Source organism: Limulus polyphemus, unplaced genomic scaffold (genome assembly GCF_000517525.1).
Source record: "Limulus polyphemus unplaced genomic scaffold, Limulus_polyphemus-2.1.2 Scaffold5678, whole genome shotgun sequence".
NCBI classification, from domain to species: domain Eukaryota; kingdom Metazoa; phylum Arthropoda; class Merostomata; order Xiphosura; family Limulidae; genus Limulus; species Limulus polyphemus.
In genome coordinates this window covers 37,767-50,353 of record NW_013671288.1, presented here as the reverse complement: position 1 = coordinate 50,353, position 12,587 = coordinate 37,767, and the positions used below count along the sequence as shown (strand labels likewise).

The 12,587-nt window shown below is 34.0% G+C and overlaps 1 protein-coding gene across 1 annotated transcript in view; it reads left to right on the top strand.

Annotated features, from left to right (window-relative positions):
• Positions 1 to 1,480: 1,480 nt before the first annotated feature.
• Positions 1,481 to 12,587, top strand: part of LOC106472862 — a 32,856-nt gene continuing 21,749 nt past the window's right edge. Inside the window, exons 1-2 of the mRNA XM_022401408.1 lie at positions 1,481 to 1,509; positions 2,103 to 2,209. Of these exons, the coding sequence (XP_022257116.1) occupies positions 2,140 to 2,209 (70 nt within the window). The 5' untranslated portion in view covers positions 1,481 to 1,509; positions 2,103 to 2,139. The remainder of the gene's footprint in view (positions 1,510 to 2,102; positions 2,210 to 12,587) is intronic.

Genomic DNA, 12,587 nt, shown 5'->3' with positions numbered 1-12,587 from the left:
AACGAATAGTGGGATTGACCGTCACCTTATAACGCCCTCACGGCTGAAAGGGCGAGCGTGTTTGGTGTGACGGGGATTCGAACCCGCGACCCTCAGATTGCGAGTCGAGCCCCGTAACCACCTGGCCATGCCGGGCCGAAAGCAATGTAAAGAAAATAATAACTCCATTAGGTTTTTACCTGTACGCTCAATGTATAAGTAATAAGCATGCTTTCATCTCCCTTTTGAAGCCGTTTTTTGGCTAACTGATACTTAGAAATATCGAAGTTTTGAAAAATAGTAAAGTCAAAAAAGTTGAATAATGTGTTTACTGGAATATCACTATATCTGATGACAGCTGAAGTAGAGCGGTCGAGCAGTTGCTTTAATAATAAGTTTTCAAGTTATGAGATGGTTGCCTAATTCATTTAGTACGGGAGTGGTGCAGTAGCTAGCTTTCTCAGGCTGTAAATCCGAGAGTTCATGGTTCGTAACCCGTTGTTCAAAACGCGCTTCGCACTTTGAATTCGTGTGTGCACTATAAGAGTGGCAGTCAAATCTCGTTGTTTGGTAAGACAAGAGAAGTAATGGCAATGGGCACTGTTGACTAGCTGACTTTCTTGTAGGTTGTAATATCAAAATTACTGATGGCTACACGCATGTCGTCATTTGTGTATATTTTTGTGAAAAGTCTAAAGCAAACGAACAAACTAACTGATTTACAAATATGTATTTCCTAATGACCGTGAAAAACAAAAATAAAAAGTTGTAAGATATAATCAGTTTAATACCGGTGCACAGATTTATGATAAATGAAAAATATGATATTCTTCCAAAAATATTCTATACTTACAGTTAAATGTTGCCATTGTGTGCAAAGATACACAATGGTCAAGTTATGTTGTGCCCACTACAAGCATTAAATTCCATGTTTTAGTGTTATAAGCACCTACGTTTTTCGCTGAGCCAATGGAAGGAATATGCTTCCAAAGACAAGTTGCTTTTCAAGAGAAGAGTTGAGAGTTTGCTCAATATTGAACATAAAGATATGAACTCGATACGATAATGTCGTGTAAGAACTTAGAAATAGCCACAATGATGCTACATTTTAAAATTTTCATATAATTTACTGTTTACATTTTATTTGATATATTGCAAAATTAAATGCAAGAGAAGGGGCCAGGAAAAATGAAAATAATTAATGGCGATTGATTACACATGAGCATATAGTGAGAGAGAGAGAGTTAGAGACAATAAAAAACTAAAATAAATAGTAAAAAATAATAAACCGTCAATTGCCATACGTGATCTAACATCAACTCTGTGAGAAATAACGTTTTATATATTTAAGTGTATATTTATAGTAGAGGGCGCCTTCACATGGATCAAAATTTAAATTGAGCTTAGGTGTTGTAAAAGGCGTGTCTCACAACAGTAAAACTAGTGATCAAAGGTGATGTGTATTTAATTGTGTTTGATACCATTTGTTTTTCGGGATTGTTTTCCATAATATTCTTAAATAAATTTAATGTGTGTGTTTAATTGTTAATTTACTAAGGTTTATGCTCATTGTTATGTATTACTATATTAGACTAATTACATTATTAATTATAGATTATTAATATTATATTAATTTCAAGAGTAATAACTGACATAATCCAAATTCCAAGTACTCCGCACTGTCGATTTATCGTGCCACTAAATTATGGAATAAATTGAGCCTCCGAATTTGAGGTGTTCTTTGTAAATTGTAGATATTATTACGTATAACCTTTTTTTTAAATTTTATAAGTTATATTTATAAGCTAAATTTTTAAAATGTATGAATTGGTAAAACATATATTATTTTTAAGGCAAATGAGATTTATGATGTACACTTTCCCACCCCGTATTTCGAAATTATTAATATGACAACTAATTAAAATATTCTTATGCAGTATTGTAGATGGGAAATGATATTTCTTTCTTTCACACAACTCGTCAAAACCTTTAGAATTAAAAATGTACATTAATCATATGTTAGCAGTATTTGCTAAGATTTTGAATTAATTGTAGCAGAAACGTGTTCAATTATAAATGATATTGTTGATTTGAAATTGGATTTTTTTTTTCTTTTCTTCTAGTAGTTAGAACACAGATTGCCTGTGATACTCTACAAGAATGGATTTTGCACCAGTTACTAAACCCATGGCTGAAGAGAAAGTTCTTACCACTCGAACAAAAATGCGTAGTATGTTTTGTACTAAACTGAAAAATTAAATCACAATTTTTTCTCCCCCTTAAATTTCACTAAACATTGTTTTAAAAAAATGGTATTTTTATTTCCAACAATAGATAAAGTATTTATCCAGTACATAGGTTACATTTGGAATATTTATAATGGTGATAATTTACTTTGTTTTTCTTAACTGAGTGATTCATGCATAAAGGAACTAATTATTCGATAATTTAAACTTAATGTTTAATAATCAAACTGTTATTAAACTTTAAAGAAAACTATAGAAATTGCACTTAATTTTCATGGGGTGACATGGGGCCATTTGATCAGTCTAGGCTATGTATTTTCTAATCACCACACTACTATGTAAACTTCTTTTCCTATTTCCAACCCTTCTTTCCAAGATACTCATCCAAACACCTTAAATATTCGAACTTCTACCACATCTGAAGGCAAACTATTCCATAGACCAACTATTCTGTTAGATAAATAACAAAGCTTCATTACAGTTTATCTTGGTTTTTATATATCTTAGACATCTGCCTTCTGGTCTTGCTTTCTGCAAACATTTTGATTTATAGATTCGAAAACTCTTTAAACAAAGCCATGTTTCCTCTCTAAGCCTTTTTCTCTAGCAAACATTTGTTTAGAAATTTCAATATATCTCAATATAATAACCCATCCTGACCTTAAGCATTATATGGAAATTGAATTTGAATTGTACAGACGTACATGGTGCCAACAGGAAGGGGTGAGAAGGGGCATTTGCTCTCTTACATTCACAAAAACTTGCACATATTATGATGTAAACTTAACATTGTAGTTAAACTGAATATTTTCAGTAACTTGTATTAAAATTGTAAATTTGTGTTTGCATTTAAGCACAAATAACACAAATTATTTTAATCTGTTGACTTGCAATGTAAAATTTGATCCCCTACATACATGTTTTACCCCTTCCCAAAAAATATTTTTATGGGTACCCATCTACATGTATCTATTGATGATAAGATGAAAAGAGACTAAAAATAAGTAAAGTATCAGGACCAGAATTTGTTTTCCAAGTGTTTTAAAACATGTCAAAGATCAGATTTGTAAGCTTCATTTCTCTTTGACTTAATGTTGATCAGTAGACAGTGGGCAAGTGCCTGAGAGTTGCTAATGTTATTCCTTTTTTTAAAGTAGATGATAAGTTACCCTCTAGAAATTGTAGACCAGTTAATTAGAGCTGGTAAGTAGGAAAATTTACTAATTGATTAATCATCTGGTTTTTTAACTAATTACATTCAACTAATCGGTTATTCTCTCAAGATGACTAGAAAAAAGTTATAATGCTGCAAATTTGGTTTTGATACCCTGAACAAACTACTTGAATTAATCAAAAATCATAAAGGCAGTATTTCAATTAATCAGTTATTAGAATAATTGAAAACACTAATTTTTATTGATTAGTTGATTATTTTCATGACATTAATAGAGTTAACCGTAATTCTAATTAATTGATTACATGATACTAATTGACGTAATCAAGTTAATTGACCAGTTTTTCGGTTAGTCTTACTTCTGTAGTAGGAAAAATTACAGTGTCTGATAAAAACAGTTTTACAAAACTTTGTGAAATATAATATCATAAAAGAAAATCAATGTGAATTCAGTAAAGGGAATTTTTCTCTTTTTAATATGTTAATTTTTTAGGATGTTATGTTTTCTGAATTATTATAAGGGTGTGTACCATATTTTTTAGTATATAAGATGCACCAGTGTATAAGACACACCATTATTTTGAAGACAAAGTTTTGGGGGAAAAAAAGCTACAGGCACATTTAAAAGATTTTTATTGAACAAAAATTCAATTTCATACTTTAAAAATTAGTATATATTGTTCTAAACACAAATTTTATATTATCTGGTGATAAACGGATAATTGTGGAAGATATACCATTTCCACAATACGTTAGATTACTGATGAGATTACTGAAGAAGAGTTGATATTGTTTGAAAGATCATTGAATATGAAAACGCATGTTAGTTTTAGTGAAGAAGATTCAGCGAATGTGACATTATATCACATGAGAAATCAAGGAACGGCTATCTTATAGTTAGCTAGGGTATTACAGGATGGATTAATTGATAATTATAAAACCTTAACTAGACAATATCATGACGAAATAGGTGAACTATTATTAGAACTACAAGATATTAAGAATAGTGTATCTATATCCGATAGGACTAGGCAAAAACGAGGACTAATAAATGCAGGTGGTAGTATTCTAAAATTTCTATTTGGAACAGCAACCACGGAAGATTTACAAGACCTAAATAAAAAGGTAGAACAACAAAGACAGGTTTCTAAAGAGATGATTCATTTAATAGGAGAACAAGCAACTATAATGAACTCATTGAACCAGACACTTGAACTGCATGACCTAGAAATAAGAAAAGTGTCCAATGCTTTAATAAATATTACGAATGAGTTAATACACACAAAAATATGACAAACGGAGATACATAAAGCAGGAATGGAAATGTTAGTTTTCAACGCTAGAATTCAGAATAACTTATAACAGTTATCTTTTACAGTGGCTAATAGTAGAACAGAATTGGCTAAATTAATACAAGCATTATATGTAGCTGCAGATAAAAAGCTAAGCTCTTACTTCTTACCACCAAGTAAGTTAGAAAGAGTACTCGATGAAATTGAAAGGAGATTACCTCCACATTTACAAGTTATAATACCTACTCATAGTGACCAGATCTATATGTATTACACATGGGCTGACGTAAAGACAGCTGCAGTTAAGGATACTCTACGAATGTTTATAGAGATACCATTGAAAGCGACTGATAGAATGTTTAAATTATATAAGATTGTATCTTTACCGATAGCAATAAACCATTCATTAGCTTTAACTATATAAAATGATAAACCGTATATTGCTGTTTCGAGTGATCAACATACCTATGTTGAAATAACTGAAGAAGACATGTTAAACTGTATAGACGGACCTATCAGAGTGTGTAACCCTAACTCAGGTATGTATTCAACACATATAGTGACTTGTAATTATGTGATATTCACAGGAATTAAGAATAAGATATCAGAACTATGTGAGAAAAGAATAATCATTCCTAAACCATTCTATTTTTATAAAACTAGAACCCCAGGAATTTGGTTACTTAACGTTAAAGACGAACTAACTTTATCAGTAGTTTGCCCAAAACCAAATGTACATCAGTTTGATTATTACACTAGAGTAGTTAAGTTAAACAATAGTGGTTATTTAAAACTAGCCAGAAATTGTTCAGCGTATAGTCAAGGTATAACCTTGCCGTCAAACTTTAGAAGTGAAACTAGATGTATAGGAACTAAGTTAACCATAAAAATACCAGAACTACAAGAGTTACTAACAGAAAAAGAATTACAGTTAATTCAGAGTATAGATATAGAGACAGACACTAAATTATTAAAGGATATATTAGAAAATACTAAACATTTACCCCTTAGAAAGTCGGGGTTAAGTCTTTCAACAGCATGTAGAACAATTACGTACTACAGCTGGTGAACAAAAGTTAGATAAATGGAGATTATCTAACTCGATGATAATAACCTTATGCTTAGTAGTAATACTAGTAAGCATAACATTGTATATCAAAAGAGATAAATTGACTTTATTAAAGTTAATGACATTAGATGGGCTATGTAGAAATAGAAAGAAGAAAAGATTAAGAACAGGCAATAATGAATTGTCTGAATATTCAGAAGCTACTGAAATAGTAGAACTGAATGAGTAGGCTCCATCTAATCAGGCAATAGCTTGATTATTTAGGTGATTACAACATTATATAACCAATTGGCGAGGGTAGTAAATTTCTAACAGCGAAATTAGTCAAAATTATAGGCAAAATTATTAGGCATAGAAAGTTTGAGAAAAGACGAAAATAACAGACAGTGATCAGAAACAAAAACAAACGACGCTTATAACCAGTGAACGAGAATAGACAGTACAACGAAATAAACTGAACGTGAGAACCAGGACTTTTATCAACGAATACCGAGTGTTAAGAGTGTGTTAGCAAAGTGAAGTGTTGTGAATAGAGTAACTGAAGTGACTTAGTGAACAAATGCGAACAAGAAATCGGACGTAGTAACAAAGTGAATGTGTGACTATGGTGAACAAAGGAACAAGTGAATGTGTATGTTATACAGTAACAATCTAGTAACATTGTGCTTAATAAATAATTGTAGGAAACCAGTGCCGCGACAAAAGGCAGCGATCGTAGAGGTAGAAGGGTTTCGAGTGAACGGTTTATATGTTATCAAAGAAATGGCAGTGATGGACTGCAGAACTGGATAGACAAATGTATATTGTTTCTGGCCCCCTTACCCCAAGGATCGTCTTAGCGACGCGGATCGCTGACAAGTTCTCTGGTGTACCCTGTACCTGCATGGACTACGGTGGGAAGACGCAGATCATTCCACATCGAACTTCCTACGGGTGCATCAGGAGATACGGCGGGAGTATACTAAGGTATACACCAAGGGGAGGGAAAAGGCCCAGCAACTACAACGGTACCTGCAGATACCCTGCGTGGATATGGAGGAGTATGGATGTCCCCCTTATCGACGGTTGGAGTGTCGCACCCAGGTGTCATGCATGTATCACCACTACCTGCATGAACACTGCTCCTACTGGAAGGTGTGTGCATTACGCGAGTGGGTGACATGTAGTAGTCAAAGAAGGTAACTTTGTTGGTGAGTATTGTACCAGTTGAAAACAAGGTAGGTGTAATATTCTGTCCGGTTCCAGTCTTCGTGAGCAACAGTATAAGAACCCTAAAGATATATTTACTAAATAACACTATTAGTCACCTATAAAATATTTAACATTTAAACATATAACAATTATGTATATATATATATATATATATATATTATTCTACTTCCTTATTTACAGTTTTTCAAGTAGTCTATCATGTTATTAAACGCATTAATAACACTGGCTTCGTAAGATACAGTGTTAACTGCATTTACGTTATTTTTAGACTTGTGTACGACTACTTTCGGATGGAATCGTACAGTTTTTTTTTTTTGCTTAGTATGCGTCAGTTCCGGTTGGGTTGATATTGGACCTCTTGATCTGAGATTACACTCGTGGGGCACTACATTATATTGTGTCGTCAAGGAGGTACTAGGGATACTTTCCTCAGTTACTTGGGTACTATCCTCATTGTTAGTGGTAATAACTGGTGTATCTTCTGTTGTTATTAACTGATCACCTAGTATTACGTTATCTTTTCTTTCTAATCTCGGTATTTCTGGTTCTGGGTCTATTATTTCTTCATCATAAAAAGAAGATTCAAACTCACTTAAGTTATCAGCTTCTTCCTGAATACCCTTACCTTGTTCTGTTTGTTTCGTTTCTTGTTCTACGCATTCATATTGATAAGGCTTATAATTCTTTACTTTCTTTAACCTGTTTACATGTACTAACTGTTTGTTCTTTCCATACATTTCTTGAATTTCATAATCAACTGGACTTGTCTGTTTTAAGACTCTAAAAGGACCTTTCCATTGCTTTGCTAGCTTTTTAGTATTTCCTTTTTTAACTATTAGGGTATATAATAACACTATCTCCTAACTTTATTTCACTAACTTGTGCCTTTTTTTTTACTTGCTTTTCTCTTCCTTCGGCGGCTCTTGTTAGATGTTTGTTAGCTAACTCAAATGCTACTTGCGTGCGTTGTAATAATTCTGCCTTGTAGTCATAAGCTATTGCATGACTTTTTTACTAAAGAGCCAATATTTCTTGCATAGGTAAGATAACATCTCTACCATGCAATAGAAAGAAGGGTCTTTCTTGAGTTGACTCGTTTTCAGCACGTCTGTAAGCTAACAATAACAAGGGAATCTGCTCATCCCAAGTTTTCTGATCCTTCTCACAATATTGAGAGATCATATCTAACAAAGTTCTATTAAATATTTCTACTAACCCATTAGCAGCTGGATGATAAGCTGTGGTCTCGATTTTATTTACACCTAGTAATTCACAAACTTTCTTCATTAACTTAGAAATGAAGTTACTACCTCTATCTGTTAATAGATATTGGGGTATACCATGTCTAACTACTACATGATTCAGGAAAGCTTTAGCTATGGTTTCAGCTTTCTGATCAGGTAAGCATACTGCCTCAGGAAATCTAATTAAGTAGTCCGCGACTACTAACACGTATTTGTTTCTTGCATATGAAGTAGGCAAAGGGCCTAGTATATCCATAGCAACTAGTTGAAATGGGGTGGTTAAGGTCGGCATTTTCTGTAAGGGAGCACTTCTTAAATGGGAACTCGTTTTTAGTCTCTGGCATTCTAGACAAGAATCGCAATAAGCTTTAATGTCTTTCCACATGTTTAACCAAAAGAACCTTCTGCTTATTGTACTATATGTCTTAGCGAAAGCTAAGTGTGCTGCAAAAGGTGTGTCATGGTAGGTTTTCATGACTTTTGTTCTTAGTTTAGTTGGTACTACTATTTGTAAAGCCCTACTGTCCTTAACTTTTTTACATAGAATATCCGAATCTATCGTGTATTCCATTTCATTTCCTTGCATTACTTTACTATGCAAGTTATTTATTTCGGGATCTTTCTTTTGTTCACTAATTATATGATCTAAGTCCCAAATTACTTCTGATTCATTTTCATGTTTGGATTGTACTTCATTTATCTGATTGATTGTTTGTTTTTCGACATTTTTCTTGTTTTCTACTCTAATTCTGGTCAGAGTGTCTACGTTAGAATCTTTTTTTACCTGGTCTATGTATTATCTCAGTCATAATCCTGGAATAACAAAGACCATCTAGCTAATCTAGAAGAAGGGTCTTTTAATGTCATTAACCATTTTAAAGGCGCATGATCTGTAATAATGGTAAACTTTCAGCCATATAAATAGCAACGAAAAGTTTTAATTCCATGTACTACAGCCAAGCACTCTTGTTCTGTAACCGAATAATTTATTTCGGCTTTTCCTGTCTACTTTGATAAGCTATAGGGTGTTCTTTACTGTTTTCGTCTAACTGCGATAATACTGCGCCTATAGCGAAACCTGAAGCATCTGTGCTTAATATAAATTATTTACTAAAATCTGGGTAGCTTAATATTTGTGCTTTTAATAAAGCTTCTCTCAGTTTTTCGAATGCTTCCTGTCTTTTATCTGTCCACTGAAATTTTGTTTCTTTCTTAGTTAGCTCAGTTAGAGGTTTTACTAATAAAGCAAAATGTGGTATAAATCTCCTATAGAATCCTAGAAATGTACGAATATCTTTGACGGATTTAGGTACTGGATAATTTCTACAGACTTCTAACTTTTTAGGGTCGGGTTTTACACCATCTGCGGTCACTATATGACCCAAGTATTCTACTTCATTTTTCAAAAACTGATATTTACTTGGTTTAAGCTTTAAGTTTGCTTTTCTTAACCTATCGAATACATGTCTTAACCTTTTTAAGTGTTCTTCAAAACTTGCAGCAAACACTATAATATCATCTAAATAACAAACATTCGGAATCTTACAAGCCTGACAACACAACATCCATTAATCTCTGGAATGTTGAAGGGGCATTGCATAAGCCGAAAGGCATTCTGTTAAACTGGTATTTACCTGAAGGTAATACGAAGGCGGTTTTATGTTTATCTTCTTCCTCTATTTCTACTTGCCAATATCCACTTTGTAAATCCATAGACAAGAAGTATTTACTTTTACCTAACCTATCTAAAGTTTCTTGGATATTCGGTAACGGGTAAACGTCTTTGACTGTTACTCCGTTTACTTTACGAAAATCCACACAGAACATTAATTTTCCATCCTTTTTAGGAACTAATACAACTGGAGATGCATAGGGACTACTACTGTCCTCTATTAAACCTTGTTCAAGCATCTCTTTTACACATTCTTTTATTTCAACCCTGTGTTTTTCGGGTACTCTATAAGGTCTCTGTGCTATAGGTTTACTATTGTTTAACACTATCTTATGCTTAACTTTGTTGGTACAACCATTAGGATCGTTTTTTCCTACAAATATATCTCGATATTCTTTTAATAAATTTATCAAACTCTGCTTATGTTTTTGTTCTCTTTCCTACTATAGAATCCCAGTCTATCTTACTTTGTTGTGTTTGCTTATTAACATTATTAGAGTTATGTTGACCTATCACAGCCAACTGTTCTCTACTACTAGCCTTACCTACTACTATGTTCTTAAATAGTATTACTTTTTCTTTATTTATACTTAACACTTTTATAGGCACTGTGTCTCTCTTAGACACTTTACTAACACTAGCACCTATATAAATTCCTGCTTCTTCTATTTCTATAGGCTCAACTAACACTTCTTCGTTAAACTTAAAAGTCATTTACTTTAGCTTCAATTATGAATTGACTTCTCATGGGTACTTCAGTTATTTTAACTAACCTTACAGGAACTCGTTCTTTCAAACACACCTGTTGGGATGCTCTGTTGCTTATGTTAGGCATAAGTGTAGAGTCATCTGAGGGGTATGAATTATTATTTTCCTGTTTTATAAGTTTATGTTTATTCAATAACTTATTCTGCCTTACTTTGCTATCATTCACCTTGTCTTTATGACTTTTACTAGATCTAGCATTTTTCAGTGTAGTCCTATTCTCTGGCTTTCTTTTAGGACTTTCTTTAAGACACTTCTTATTCTTACTCCTCTGACTTTGTCGTGTGTCACTACACTTTAGTAAAAAGTCAGTGCTGTCGTTCTGGGACAGTTGATCCTTAGCCTCGCTAGTGCAGGGGTTAGGCATCTGTCTGTTAGTAAGCAGGAAGGTATCATGTGTCATAACTGTCGCACATAAGTTTGAAGGTTCACACCCTTCAAAACTTAAGACCTCTGTTTCTATGCGTAGCTTACTTTGGGTAAGAGATATTTCAGTGTCGTAAGTTCTTAAGAAATCTTGCCCTATAATACCATCTGTGTCTAAATCTATCTGCTTACAGATGTAAAATGAGTGACTTAACTATAAGTTTCCTACTTTTACTTGCATGTTAAATCTTCCTACCGTTTTAACAAGGTGTCCTGTTATAGACGTTAAAATACTTCTGGAAACTTCTTTCCAAGCATTATCTAACAATGTCAGATTTCTATCTACTAGTTCGGAACTTAGTACAGACGATCGAGCACCCATATCAACCAATAACCGACATACTATACCTTCTATTTCTACTTTAATTATTGGTGATACTTCATTAATAGCATGAATACCCGATCGTTTATCCCATACTGCCGGAACTACCTCTACTTTTGCTCTGTAATCCCTGCGGGGATTACGTTTTTTTGGACCTTTAGAGAAGGTAGATCTACAGTTATTATTGGTAAACCTTCTTCCATAGGTTCCAGCCTTTGGGGCTTTTCCATTTTCAGCTTTTCGTGGGCGTTGCCAGTCACATGCCATGTGACCTGTAATGCCACAGTTATAGCACACTGTCTGCTCGTTTCTTTTTGATTTTTTAAAGCAGTTTATAGCCAGGTGTCCAACTTTTCCACAGTTGAAGCACTGGTAGCCATCGGGCTTGTTCTGTGTATCCGTCAGATTAGCCTTGCCCAAGTTATTGATTGTATTTATAGCAGAATATTTAGGCTTATAGATCTGCTTTTCTCGTAGCTCTTCTCGAGTGGCTACTTCAATTAGATCTAACAATGTTGCTCGAGGGGTGTTTGCTTCATTTACATGTCCCCTAGCTACATTACTATACAGCCCTCACTCGTACTCTGATTTTAGAGTATTTTGCAACATATCCTCGCTTGGATGTGCATAAGCCTTGCATAATCTATTACCTAACTCCTGTAGCTTATGTCCAAAAACTCGGACCGATTCACCACGTTGTTGATAAAGGTTACGCATTTCTGTTAGGATTACATTAGTAGTTTCTCGTGTCCTATCTCATCTACCAACTTACGCACTAAGTATCAATAATCTGTTGTTTCACAAAGCTCGCCATAAGCCCTCATGTAAAGTTTAGCCTCGCCTGCTTTTCTTAAACGAAATATATCAGCTTTCTGGGCATCAGTCCAGCCTGATATTCTGGCAGCTTCATCTAATGCATTGATAAAACTCTCGACATCCTCGTCTGTATTACCGTGATACAACAGTATGGCACTTGTTAAGTGTGTCATGCCACGGGGCCCTATCAGTGCGAGTTGCTTCGCTGTGGCTTCGTGATCAGCATCAGCCCTTCTATCAGATCTAGGACATGCACCACCCTCTTCTGTAGTCGTATCTACCCCAGCAGTAGCCATAACTACTTGATTCTAACTTATTTCTAACTTACGCTACTTATACCACTTCGGCCGACTTTTTTATTTTCCGTCTT